The sequence below is a fragment of the Lates calcarifer genome, linkage group LG17 (genome assembly GCF_001640805.2).
Source record: "Lates calcarifer isolate ASB-BC8 linkage group LG17, TLL_Latcal_v3, whole genome shotgun sequence".
Taxonomy (NCBI): domain Eukaryota; kingdom Metazoa; phylum Chordata; class Actinopteri; family Centropomidae; genus Lates; species Lates calcarifer.
The window spans coordinates 14,422,530-14,437,099 of NC_066849.1; the positions used below are offsets into that span (position 1 = coordinate 14,422,530).

Here is a 14,570-nt window from a genome sequence, read left to right on the forward strand (position 1 = left end):
TAGTTCAGCGAGAATTAACCACCCACTCAAGTTCATCTTTGAGTAGATCACTGTAAATTGTACACACACAGCAGAATTTATTACATTAAATACAAACAACTGTAGTTTTTAATAAAAAGAATTTATTATAGTGACATATCCTTTGTTACATAAAATCTGCTACAGCAAAGTATATTCCCCTTGCAAACACAAGTAAATATGGGTGGGAAAAACGTGTCAGCCGTCTAAATGATGTGCAAAATATCCCACAAACTAAATACAGACACATTTCAGATTATTGATCCCATACTGGCATGTGTGACTAGCTACGAAGAACTCATAAACTGATTTCCTTCAGTCAGGAGTGTGAAGTGGCTCAGGGAAAAGTGCCATCATTTACATCAAATATGACAAACATTATTACACACATGGGTGGGGATAAATGACACATAAGAAGAGCTGTGGATTTCCTACACACCTTCTGGGAAGATTTACACACAGGCAGTTTGGACTGAAACATGCTGAATTCCCAGGTGTAGTTTTCAAACTTTGTCCAAATAAAAAAATGCCATTGATTCTGCAATTACATTCTGATCAACCTTTGAACTAGGAATATAATGTTTGATCCAAGTTGATTTTCTAATTAAAGAAGAAAGGTAAAGAAAAAATAAAGAAAAAAATAAGTTAAAATAAAGAACAAAATAAGTTAAAAGAATAGGCTAGAATTTTAAATAGGCATGAGAGGCATCAGTGTGCATTAACTGTGGTAAATAGTTTTATTCTATAAATGTTTTATTCTCATAAGGGAGGATGAAAAAAAGATGTAAAAATAAATAATCCAATATATTCACTGTTTATAACACTTTTGTGAATTATACATTTGGAGTCTCCTTATATACTGAGAACTATGCAAGTTTAAACATTTAAAATGTTATTTCATTAGACATCTGTAAATATAAATAAAAATAGCATAAGAAACAGTTGTGCCTTTTGAAATGAAATTAGGGCTAAATAAAATGTCACATCATGTGCTCAATCTAGGAAAAAAAAAAAAAAAACAATTCAGGCCATAAACAGTACATAAGTACCTAAAAAAAAGAAGCATTCAGTCCTCTTCACATTTGGTTGACTAAGATTGTTGAACTTGTTTAAATTGCATTTTTCCTCATCAACAAGGACTTGAGCACCATGTCAAATAATGATCAAAACTTCCAAAGACTTAATAGACATTGAATTGAAAGACTGCCAACAATGCATTATTGTTTGTAACAAGGTGTAAAATGTAAAACTTTGATTTCCCCACAACCCTGAGTGTCCAACCTGTAGAAATGACCTCAATCTCTGACTTCCCCGCAGACGGCAGAGTCAAACTGCCTTCTAAAAGGAATCAAAGGATCACAAAAGCAGAGCTTTTATGACATTTGGAAGTTCAACAAGTAGACACCTTGTACGTATTGAACCTTTGACATACAGATTTTTTTTAAATACAACAACCTGTCATGCTGGTGAGGAGTTTGCGGAGGCAGGGACTACATGTCAGCAGCATGGACAGGCGATGTGTCAGAATTATGGGAATGAATGGTGCCCAGTGTAGAAAAATCCCTAATGAGGGGGACAAAATCTGTGTTAAATATGTGTAGACAATAGGATGAAAGGAAAAAAAAAATCCAAAGTCAGATTTGTGACCTTATTCCCTTTGAAAATCGGAGACAAGACTACAGCATTTTTTGTCCATTAACGTTCTGCAACTGACCGGACTGAGCCTGAGCAATTTTGCAAGGAAGAATGAGCAAATATTGCTCCATCACAGTGTGCAAATTCTTTAGAAAATGATGCGAAGAGACTACGAGCTGTAACTGCAGTAAATAGATGGTTCAAACAAGTCCGTGACCAAGATGAATGAATACTTTAAGGTTATGATAGTTCTGTTTTTTGTTATTATTTTATGGTTAAAGTGTAAGTGTTCATGGTTTAGTTTTGCTTTCACTGGACTATGCAGAGGAATATGTCACTCAGATAAAAAGTACCTATCTAATGCATCAATGTCCCAGGCTATGAAACAATTTCAAGGTAACAAAACAAACAACAACAAAAAATGATGGGAACACTTTTAGGGCACTATTAGCTTGTTGTGACACTGCTGTACAAACGTAACAAACATGCAAAAGTAAAATTGAAAAAAACAAAACAAAACAAAAGCAAATATGGCAGTAACACAATGGTCTTCTGAGTGCTCTGCTAAAGCACAATAAGCTGTTAAAAACCAAATCAAAAAGTAAAATCCCCAAATGGACAAAATATGTCCACGTGACCAACACTGCTTCGTTTCCACGACACTGCGCCCTCATGAAAATCGAGCAAACTGACCTTTCAGCTACTGAAAAATGCCATGTCAATGCACTTCATGTATTTTTTGGACGTACCAAAGACAGATGGCCTGTTGTGTGGAGTCACATACTCAAACCTCATCAGTTTCCATTCTTGTGAAAGTTGTACCTGAAAAATATATAGTTTCGCTCCATTCATTTAATACCACACCTAGTCTGAGGTAAAAGGAAATGTCCTGTGACCAGATATGGATTAAAAAGATGCTACAACTGATCAACTAATACAGCACTGACAAGTTTCTGCTTCACAATAACACTTGTCACTGTTAATCAGCCTCTTCAAGAATCAAATGCCCGAGTGCTAAAACTTCAGAAACTTCAAGAAGTCATCAGTGTTTCTTTTCCTTCTCTGAACACTGCTTTCTTTGATTGAATTTTGGTCATGCTTTAACAAAACAAAGTGTTCAAATCGTATGTCTTATATATGTATATTTCTATATGCACAAATACACGGTTGTAGGTCTTTAGGACACCAGAATGATGAGTAATGGTTAATGTTAAGGTGTTCATGATTGAGTAATAAACTGAACCCTAAAACACACTCAGGCATGTAAGAAACGACAACTGGCAAAACAATGTTAAAAAACCTTCTATTTTTCCAAAGCTTATATCACAAAATGTGCAATACCAGCTAATACAATCAATCACTCTTTGTGCCACTTGAAAATTGGAGTAATATTTGTTTTCATGTTGCTTTTCAAATGATTATCTGAACTGAAATAAAGAGTAGGGAGGACAACATAGAAAACGAAAGAAATAAAAAAAAAGATGAGGACGTGGTCTGGTATTTTTGTGTTGCAGCACAAGGGGTGTCTGCATAATGTGCCTGTGTATAGGTTAGTGCTAACTGCACGCAGGATTATGGCAAGAAGGACCTCATTCAGCCGTGTGGAATGAAGGAATGAGGCGTTGGTTTTGAACATGTGACGGCCTCAGTTCCACCTTAACCCTCAGGAGAGTGCAAATATCCCAAAACATGTGAGCCCTGATGGGACTCTTGCCCACTCACTAGAACTCAGCAAACTCTTTTGCACACTTTTCTGTTTGTGAGACGCGAATGTCCTCCTCTTCGTAGTCGTCAAAGTTGCTCGTATCCCCTGGTCCTCTGCACTTTGGCAAGAAGGGGGCTTCAACCTAAAAATCCAGAGCGCGATATTTATTTGTTCTTGTCAAACAAGGGCTGTCGTTCATGGTGCACAACAGCAAAATCAAGACGTACCTTTCTCTCATAGACAGCAATCCAGTCTGTTGTGGAGAACCACTTGTGATTCTTGATGTCATTCACACCGTTCTTCAGGTTGCCAAATCTCTTTGTCAGGTCTACCTGGAGCAGGTTTCTCAGCAAGTCCTTCAGGTCGGAGCTGAAGTGAGAGGGGAATCGTACCTACAAGATTGAAAAAAGAAAGAAACTGAATTATGAAGAACAAACGTGAAAGAACACCACTGGAGAGGCAATGTTGAGCTGTTCTTTGACCCTGGCTAACCCAACATACCTTGCCAGACACAATCTTTTCGTAGATCTGGATAGGCTGGTCAGCAAAAAAGGGAGGATAACCAGCAGCCATCTCATAGATAAGAACTCCAAGTGCCCACCAGTCCACAGCTTTGTTGTAGCCCTGGAACAAACAGGATTTAAAAAAAAAAAAAAATTTCAAAGGCTGTCTTCTCTTAAGCAGGCAAAACTACTTTGAATGACAATCAATGAAGACAGACAGAAATCATTGAGACATACAGTCGTGAACGTAAGTATTTGGACAGTTCCACATTTTCTCTACTTCAGGCTCTTTGCTTCAGTACATTTAATTTAAAATAAAATAAAGGATACTTCATCAAAGTGCCAGGTCTCTACTTTGATTTGGGTAGATTTCATATAGAAAGAACTGTGTGGGAGGTATAGCTTTAAACACATACTGCCTTAAGTTTAGTGCAGATGGAAGTGGTCAGATACACATGAAGTCAAACAAAATCATCATGTCATCAATCGTCAATGACTGTCTAAAGTCTTTGACCCGTAGACATCAGCAGATGCTTTGTATCTTCCCTAGTGATGCTCCCCCAACCTTCAGCTCTTTCTTGTTGTGGGGTCACTCTGCTGTCAATCTGGCTCAAGTGGAATGTAGCTCAAAGGGACTGAGATCAGGTGACTGACTCAGCCAGTTGAGGATATTCCACCTCTCCTCCCTTGACAATCTCTTGGGTTGCTGAATGATGACATGTTGTCCAATGAGTTCTGATGCATTTGGCTGAATCTGAACGCACAGAATGCTCCTGTATACTTCTACCCTGTTGCTTTTGTTAGCAGTGAAATCATCAATAAATAAAATATGCAACATCCACTGGCAGGCATTCATGCCCAAGCCATAAGAGGACCATGTATGACAGATAGGATGAGTAACAAGATCTTCCTTCTTTTTTCTCCATATTTTTTTTTCTCCATCCATTTGATAAAGGGTGATTTTTGTCAGTCTATCAGTTGCTTTTTGTATGTTTTTGCAAACTGCAGCCTGCCAGGTCTCTTTTGAGGCCTAAAGGGGATTTGCATCTTGTGAGGAATCCTCTGAAGTTGTGGTCATGAAATGTGACAGTTGAAAAGGAAACATGTTCGCCTACATCCTGGAGAGCATTCTTGATTTGCTGTGTAGTCACTGAAAGGCTTTTTTCCCCACCATGCAAATTTTCCAGTCATTCACAGGGTTTGTGCACATCGGTCTACTGGTTTGTTTGCATTTTTCTGGCTTTCTTGTGTGTACTGGCTTTTCTGGAATGTATCCAACTGTTGATTTTGGCAAACCAACTACCTTTGATGTATCTCTTATAGATGTTTGCTTTTTTAGACTCATTATTATCTTCTTCACTTGCATGGTCGCCTCATTACTCCTCATGTTGATGGTCACTCCCATCTCAATCTAAATGGCAAATTTCACCTCTCAGTCAGCTCTTGTCTGGTCGTGTCTCTTTATCAAATGAAACACAGGTGACTGATAGCTGGTCAAGGACACTCCACATTAGGGCGTCCAGTGGTGTAGTGGTTGATGTTTAATACATTTGAACTGCACTGTAGTTAGATGGTTGTATGGGCTATGTTGGGTGTAAGGGTTCACCTTGCTGAGGATGATCTCTGGAGCCAGGTACTCAGGCGTTCCACACAATGTCCAGGTCCTGCCTTTTACTCTTTTGGCAAAGCCAAAGTCTGTGACCTGAAGAAAAACCAACAGGAGCATGATAGGATAAATAAGCATATAAGGATAAAGTTAACATGAACTACACTTCTTAACCATGGCTATTAACAGAGGCCTATATCTGGTAGTGTATTTGGTTTACTTATATTCTTTAATAGCAGACTAAATGTGTCATGTAAGTGCTGTTTTTCATCACTGCCCCTCTATAGGTTGATATCTAGTAGGTGTCAGGCTGTCAATGATGAGTGTTTCTGATCCCATTTTCATTTATCACAAGAGTACAATTTTGAGACAGAATTTGTTGATGACTAATACCTCAGTTTGCCCTTCTATTGTAAACTTTACATAGATTATGTACCTGGATGTACCCATGTTGATCTATGAGCAGGTTTTCAGGCTTCAGGTCTCTGTAGATGAGGTCTAAGGAGTGAAGGTACTCAAAGGTGAGTACTATCTGAGCTGCATAAAATCTTGCATGGTGTTCACTGAAAGAGGGAATAAGTTAGTCAGTTACTGGTGAAATATATGAATGCAAGCCTCTTTTGAGTGAAGGAGCAATTGCAATCATTCATGGTATAGCCTACGTAAAATGATGGCAGTCATAAGCTATTTCACCCATGGCATTACCAGACCACAGTGAGCAAGTGAGCAAGTGAACAAGTCTTTGTCCAGCTGAATACTTAAAATAGGCTTATATGTACTCCTTACCTGAACCTTCCAATACGTCTGAGGTGTGAGAACATCTCTCCACCGGGCACATATTCCATCACCATGTAGAGGTTTGAGTTGTCCTGTTTAACAAAGCCACAAAACCTTTCAGAAGTGTCATATAAACACAATAAATGTTTACTGAGAAGTGCTCCTCAGATTAAGAGATAAAATCTCCCTATCAGATTAAATGATGGTACATTATGGATGTGTCAGGTCCTGTTGAGTTATTTTGCGATGTACTCAGTCACCTGTGACATTGTTGCAGGTCAACACAAAAGGTCTGTGAGGTCGCTGAAGTTAGTGTTTGGATTCCTTGGTGAAAGATATAAAAACACCAGTGATGTGTTAACCATGTAGAGGTAGGGTGCCAGTGTGTACCTTGAAAGCGTACTCCAATCTGACGAGGAAGGGGAAGGACACGGCCTGTAGTATTCTCTTCTCATTTAGTGTGTGTTCTATCTGCTTCAATTTCACAACCTGAAATAGAAAGCACCAATAAAGTACTAAATATATATTAGGCATAGTATGCTCTTGATAATTGCTGTATGTGTGTGTTTTATAATTTCCAAAACACAATGTAAAGCAAAGCTAGAAGTTCGCAAAAGGTTTTCCAGATTTATGAGTGCTCTGAATGACTAATTTAAAGTCTTTGAATGTTTTAGCCCCATAATGACTTTTTACATTTTAAAACTGTGTCTGTCCCACTCTCCAGTCAGCTACTGCTTTCCATTTGTTTTGGTTGGGTGTGAAAATCATCTTGCAGAGAGTTAAAACTTGCTCAAGATAGATAATCTACCAGAGTGAACATCATGTTCCGTTTGATTTTTTTTTTTTTTTAAGAGCTACTGGTTTAAATTATGTCTGCCAGTCTGGTAGAGCCATGAGTCGGTGAGAAGCTCAGACATACAGGTTGTGAGAACCACATGTTGAACAGCACTGCGCCCACAAGCTTTATTATTAGAAAATTAAAGTGACTAACAATAAGCAATAAGCATACAGTCACACATTCATCAATTTCACAATGTCATTACAACACAATGATATGACACGTGGCTGTGATATTTCCTGTGATGAATTACCTACTGTAGCAACTTTTATGTCTCTGCAAATTCATTTGCATACTGTACTAAAATGCCTAAATGGAAAACAACGGTTGCCTGGACAGCAGTTAAATACAGACACACAGACACAAAAACCTGTAAAATGTGGAATACTTAGGGGAGAAAAAAATTAACAAAACTTGCAAAGAGCATGCAAAGTGTTAGAAGCAAAAAAAGGCTAAGTGAGAAGCCACACACAAAGGAAAGTTTTACAGCAGTGGAGCTGAAACAGAGAGACAGGTCGAATGTTTCTTAAACCAACTGTGTGAAATGCAAGAGAACAGAGTACTGCTACATGACCAGCGCACTGAGGACAAGCTAACCTCCTCCTACGACTTTCACATCAGTATTTAAAGATCGAAACTCGCATGAAGTGCCTCTGAGGTTTTCAGTGATAATTTGCTGGCAGCGCATGAGAGGAAGCGTTCCATTTCCTTTTATGAGATACACAGCATTTGTGTAGTTACAGCATTTGTCAAGCATGCAGGAGTTTGCTTTTCACAGACTACTCTAATTTACAACAGTGGTTCTTATGAGATGGGGAAACTGATGTCTTTAAAAGCACGCACTTACTTTTTGTTTGTCCAAGATCTTCATGGCGTAGAACTGGTTTGTTCCTTTATGTTTGACGAGCATAACTCGCCCGAAAGAGCCAGTGCCCAAAGTCTTAAACCTATCAAAGTCGTCCAGGCCAGTTGTGCTCTGAGGAAACACATTATCAGTGGAAGTGAGACAGCAAACTGGTGCTTCAACTCTGCCTGCAGATGCCACTAGTATAACATTTTGTCTACCTGTAGCTCAGAGTAAAAACCCTGGGTGGGGATGTTTTTATGAGTACTGTTTAATAACAATAACACAATCAGCTGGCATTCTAGTCAACAAGATTTCAAGGAAGTGGCTAGGGTGCAAAATGTCTTATCATTTTTCAACATAGAAACTGCTTCATGTAGAGTATTAGGAGAAAGGAAATGTTTTAATTCTAAACAGTACACTTACCTGTGGTGGACATTCCCATTTTCTTAAAAAATCCTCTTTGGCTTTAGCTAAGAACTCTTTCACTGCAAAAACAAGAGAGAAATGCAACAGAGCAATTAGCATTTAGGTACTCTCACAAGGTCAGTTTACATGTTCAGGGAATTAACAAACTAGGGCAGCTAACACGCTCAGGAAACCAAACAAAGGCAGTTCAAAGGTTCAGGGGAACAAATGCACTTTAAGGTCAGGCAAATGTCAAGTACTGTGAGGGCAGGACTATATACTTGACAAAACAGCAAAAAAATACCTCCTTAACAAAACTCAAAACCACACACCTAAGCAGGAAATTTTAATTCATAAAGTGATGCAAAGAGCTCTTGTGAACTTTACAGAACTGGCCAATTCAAGCTCAAGCTATTCTGCATCTCTTTCAGAGTGGGTGGGAGTAAAAAGGGGGAGGCAGTAATAATAGGCAAGAGAGAAAAAGACAAAATGCAGAACATAACTCAGACTACATTGCAGGCATTAGAAAGACAGTGCATTGTGAAAGTCACAGCAGACATGAGATGTCCAAAGTCACAGAGTCATTGCAGGTGTCTAATGTCTGGTTGGTGGTACACTTTGGTATACTGTTACTGATTTAAATGCATACCTAGCATTGATGGACTGCTGTATATGTGGAATTTGTATGTTAGCTGACTGGGTTGTTTAACCTTGTAATATTTAGATACAACAATACAAAGCCTGGTAGGGCTGAGCTGCAGAATAAACATTCTCTCTGTGATTTAGGATGGCTCATGGAAAAATGAGCATACCAAAAGTCTCTACAGTTCACCAAGGGTTTGCAGGAACATTCACCCACATGGATGGAAATGATGGAGAAGAGAAAGAGAGGAAGAAACATTTATGAAGTGCTAAAAACAACAACATTTGAGATTCAAGTGGATTCAATGCAACACACAACAAAATGACACAGAAGAAGACAACATAAGGCACCACTACCATCTGACAGAGGTAAAATGTGACTATATTACTCTACACTGAAGTAAGTAAGATTATTTTTGTCTGAAGACTTATTTCTTCCATTGTTGCTGAAATCTGTATGTAAAACCAATAATCAGTGGTATTTACAAACTGCTGAACAGCACCTTCATCTTCTTTACAGTTATGCAACAAGTGGATATTTCCATTTATAGGTGTTTGATTCTATACAGAAGCTAGTTATCAATACAGAGGCCTAACTTTCTTTCTTACCAGTACTGGAGGAGGCCTTTACTATCCTGCTCTGAATAAAATATTGTTAAACTAAAATCATCTGTCACAAAGGAGATAAAACAACACTGAGTGAAAAGACATTGTAGAAAAGCACACATAAAAACATTTCATACTTGCAAAACAGTAGACAAATATGACAAGAGAGCGATATTAAAATGATGTAAGCAACCGAAGCACCACAAATGGCCTGTGCTACCGAGTGCAATGCCTAAGCTGCTTTTACTTATGTCTAATGGTTCAGTGAAAATACAGCAACTGTGAACCTGATGAGGAAGATAAGGAGAAACTCTGATGAAATCGGGCTGCTGCTTGCCATTTTAAAACCTGCTAATGATGGCCCACTGAGCAACCACATATGTGAAAAAAATACACAATAAAACTTGGTGGTTTATTAACCCCATTAAAATACCTGTATAACTGGGGACTAATATGCACCATGGTTTATTCTATAAACTTCAAGTAAATTACTTTTCCTGCAAACAAGAACTACAAACACAAGGCAAGACTGGTCCCGCTCAGAGCTTCAAATGGTGGCGGACACAATTCAAGTGTAAAATCGACACTGCACTTACTCAACTTATCCCACATGATGGTGAACTCAGAGATGTGAGGCACGTCACTCTCCTGTCCCCTCTGCTCTTGGCTACTCTTGCGACATTTTTGAAATAAACGGCTGGCGAAGGATTGCTCCTTTCCCTGGGCCATTTTGAGACAATTTCGCGATGTGTGGGTGAAAAGGCTCCAAGACAAAGCGACCGTTTTCAGACTGAAGAGCAATGAGTGATACTAGCTTCCTGTATGCAGCCAAGTGTACTGCAAGGCTTGGCTAACCACATAAAGTTAAGCTTCCTGTTCAAGTATTCTGCTGCAGTTTCAGCAGCCAAATGCATGTCTGCTTGTTTCTGTGTGGTGTCATTTGAAAGCACTCATTGGTCTCCATGCAAATGATGACGTTTTGGCAAAAGGTATACTAATTTAGTGAAGCAGAGGAAAAGGCCAGCCTCTCAAAGTTATGTGAAAAACACTGCACAGCTGTGGTGCATTTGGAGTGCAGATAAGAGAATTGTAGGCCTCTGACACCCACTAACTATCTTCAGGTTATCATGCTCTCTGGTGGTAAAGTTTAACAATGCAGTTCTTTCTCATACGCTAAAGTCACCCTCATGAAGTGACACTTGCTGCATACTTTTTAAAAAAAGTGTTGGTTAGCTAGAAATGTGGGTTTGTTTTGGAGTTGCACTCAGTATGGGCAGCCGGAGCTAACAGCATTAAATTTCTAAAATGTAAACAGAAATCTGAATGACAACAACATTGTGCTAACAAGTTTCTGTAGCTGAGCTGTTTGCACCACAGTGTTTCTGTACACAACCCTCAGCACCTCCCTGCAGACACTACAGGTGGCTCATGTCACAAGGCTGAAAGACTGCATGGACTGCTGCCAATCAGAAAGCAGGTCAAGCTCGGTGCACTTCAGTCAGACCACTAGTAGCCATGGTACAGTTTAGTGGATTAGCTTGGTCAATACTGACAAATGCACACTAAACACAACAGAGTGCCCTCTGGCTTCTGTTTTCGAGTGATTAAGCACTTGAGATGGAAAAATTGCTCGTCAACAGGTGCAGTTTGACTAGAAGAGAGGCTACCTACCCTTGATGTTACAGCATCAACACGAGAGGCTTATGCCACTGTAACAAAGCAGCGATCGAGGCATAACATTTGGATTTACAGTAAACTTGTTGACAGCTGACTTGACACATCAGTGTTAACCAGGTTTGATGGAAACTGTTGCTAGCCATTTTGCAGCCCTTGCTAGGAAACTAAAAACAACACCAAGAAACAAAAAACACTTGTTTATTACAGTCATGGCCTGGTTTAACCACATCAAGCATCTCTCTGGTAAACTTATCTAAAACGTTTTCAGGTACCTGTTGTTAACAGTTCTCAGGCCTTGCACTGCAGCTTTAGTAGGAGCCAGTGTTTGCTGATGTTATCTGGCTCCAGGCAGCTGATACTAGCTCTTTGAATTTAAACATGGTGCCTTGATAAGTTCAGCTCAACGGTAGTGTGAGACAATTACACTTTGTCAATTCATTTTGTTGAATCAAGGATCTTTCTTTGTATCCAGTGCTGTGGGAAACAGGATGATGAGGTCCACACTGTCATTTTGCTCATATGTCATTTTCAATGATAAGCTAGCTGCATCATCAGTTGCACTGTTTCCAAGTAAGATAAGCAAACAGAAATAATTAGGAGGGAGCTAACACTCCTTGTAAACTGCTCTACCAAAGATGGTTCTTCTCTGCAGGGCATATTACAGTACTGTCTGCTAACATTGGACAACAACTGCTAAAAAGCTGCTCTCCACTGACTTTATAATAAGCAAACGCACGCTGTACAACAATTGACATTAGATGGCTGACAGGCTAGCTGGGTTGTTTTCAGGTCCTTACCGCTTTCTTGCTCATTGCCTTTCTTGGCAGTTGCTGCGTTTCCCATCGTAGGAAGACAGGGCGATGCACAGCTGGCTAGGAGCGATGATGGTGGCGGTTGGCTAACAGGGTCCTCCGTTAGCTAGCTAACAAATTTCAGCTTGTGCTAGCTGGTTGGCTAACAACAACATTAATGTCTTCTCTTTGTAGACAGAACCTCGACGTGCTCTGCTAACCGCCTCCTTGGTCTTTATTTACAATGTCCTTTGTCGTTCAAGTACGCCTCCGCTGGAATGAAAACATGATCCAGACTTTTCACCTCTGCCTGCTGTCGTTTTGTGCGGCGTTCACGTCGTGTGGGAATACCCGTAGAGAAGGCTTGCGAAATGCTGCGTTCACGTACTGGTCGGACATATTATATACCTACACTTGACACTTATTAGGTAAAAGCTGATTATAGTTACATTGTTAGAAATTGTATGTGGTAATTCTTAACTTACTAGGCTCCATCTATATCATTATTATTATTATATTTTTTATCTTATATAATAATAATAATAATAATAATGACTATTATGATTGAGGTATACACTCATGAAACCTGATTCAAATGAATTTTATCCACAGGCGTGTTCATTAAAATATGTTGCATACTGTGCAAATGTACTGTTATGTTTAGAGTTACAGATCTCGCAGGAAAATCAATTTGTTGAATGCCCTCTCCTCTCTCTTCATTGTCAGGACCTAAAGAGAAACGGCACCAAATCTGCGGAAATTATGATTTTTCATAATATCTTCTACCTTATTCGGTCATCTGTTATGCTCATGACAGACCATGAATGCAACAAAAAGCAATGGCTTTTAGCTTTATGTCTTAAGTGGTGTGGAACATTGACACACCATTACTTAGGCCTATGAAGGCTTCGTTCATTAACAAATCAGACACTGCAGTGTCAACCAATAGACATGGACTAACTAGTCAATATCAACATTTACAAATTCTGATCACAGAATGATGTGATGAAAATCCTTAATTTGTAAACATGAACCATATTTTCAAGCAGAGGGTTTCTGTATTTCCCACAAGATATGAATGCAGCATTTTTGACAGTGAAAAGTAAAAAACAACTTTGCAGAAAGTGATTCTCCTTCAAAGTCAGGTGTTGGCTATGTGGAAGAAAATATGCAGATTAAAAAAAAACAAACAAACAAACAAACACAGTTTTGCAGGTTGAGAGCCATGCAATTCACAGAGAACTTTTCAGTATGGGTAATAATAAAATTCTGAAATTATTATCTCAACCTGCATTCACTTGAAGATGATTAAAGAATACTCAAAAAACGAACTTAAACCAAAGCTCTGAACTTGTTTAAACTTACTTCTTTCCTAAAATATGTGTGGGAAAGCTAGAGTCTTTGGCACTCTTTAAGGAATACATCCATGACATTGCAGTGATTAATACTGTAGGAAATAATGAGTGAATGCCACGTTAATGACCTCTGAGCGGGACGCGCCCATTAACAGCAGGGTTGTTTTTTTAGCACCATGGCCAGCGACACACAACAGTTGCTAGGTAGCTTCCCTGTGTATGTATCAACGAGTTGTGAAGGACCCACAGTAAACAATGAGCGTAAGGTGTAGGAAAAATAACTCGCAGCCGTGGTGAGACTTTTATTCTCTCACTCACAGTTAGTAAATAGCTGGAAATAAAATGTGCTGACTTCACGTGTACGCCCTACAGCACACTAAATGTCACGGTGGTACCAGATTGAAATTGCAAACTTCAGCACTACACTCAGGCCACCCCCCCTCACAGAGCGAATGGTTTTGCCCGCGCACTCGCTCCAGCAGCACTGGTAGCACACAAGAGGACTACAAGATACTGATTTTTTTTTGTGGGTGTCTTGTCAGTTTTCAGTAGTAACGCATTTACAAGCTATAAACACTGGAATAGCCTTGAAAATACTCTCGGGACTGGACGGCATCTCCAAAGAGACCTCAGTGTCTCTCTCTACGGCGGCAGTGTCGTTCGGATGAGACCAGTAAAAGAGCTGCACTGCCAGTGCCTGGAAATAAATAAGGTAACGTTACCGAGCTGCTCCGCTATCCCCTCTCCATCCTTTGGTCGGTGGCGCGGCTAAGCTAACTGTAGAGTAATGCAGGGTCATTATGTTTCCTTTGAATCATGAGACGGTATCTCATTCAGGATTTTTCTCTTTCTTTTGTAGCAACGTGAAACGAAAACGCCCTCAGTCGCTTGGCAGTTAAACGTTACCGTGACGCTACATTTAATCGCAGCAAGTTAACTGGATAGCAGGACTGTCGGATTGTTTCCCTGTTTGATCCCTTCACCTGACCTATACAAGTGACTAGCGACCTAACGTTAGCTACTGCTTGCTAGCAACTAAATCATAGCAATAACACACCTGTTTAGGCTGAGGAATATTTTAGCTGTGAGCGCAACCAATTTCCTTGAAAACCCTAAAATCCAAGATATTATGTGCGAGATTTACGAAATCCAGAGTGTGCTAATC

The 14,570-nt window shown here is 39.5% G+C and overlaps 2 protein-coding genes across 4 annotated transcripts in view; one reads left to right on the forward strand and one right to left on the reverse strand.

Annotated features, from left to right (window-relative positions):
* Positions 1 to 102: 102 nt before the first annotated feature.
* On the reverse strand, positions 103 to 12,394 carry prkacba (protein kinase, cAMP-dependent, catalytic, beta a). Of its 2 annotated transcripts, none has more exons than XM_018673176.2 (10): positions 12,057 to 12,394; positions 8,353 to 8,414; positions 7,930 to 8,058; positions 6,635 to 6,733; positions 6,254 to 6,336; positions 5,904 to 6,030; positions 5,468 to 5,563; positions 3,860 to 3,982; positions 3,586 to 3,750; positions 103 to 3,500 (listed from the first exon to the last, which is right to left on the reverse strand). In XM_018673176.2, exons 1-10 carry the CDS (start codon positions 12,100 to 12,102, stop codon positions 3,375 to 3,377), a joined length of 1,056 nt encoding a protein of 351 aa, XP_018528692.1. In that variant the 5' UTR covers positions 12,103 to 12,394; the 3' UTR covers positions 103 to 3,374. The 2 variants fall into 2 exon arrangements, with proteins under 2 accessions (XP_018528692.1, XP_018528690.1); XM_018673174.2 differs by lacking the exon at positions 12,057 to 12,394 and adding an exon at positions 10,179 to 10,498.
* A 1,455-nt stretch (positions 12,395 to 13,849) lies between these two features.
* ttll7 (tubulin tyrosine ligase-like family, member 7) overlaps positions 13,850 to 14,570 on the forward strand; it is a 67,345-nt gene continuing 66,624 nt past the window's right edge. For both annotated transcript variants that reach the window (XM_018673172.2, XM_018673173.2), the window contains exon 1: positions 13,850 to 14,117. The gene's annotated coding sequence lies outside the window, so the exon portion shown is untranslated. The remainder of the gene's footprint in view (positions 14,118 to 14,570) is intronic.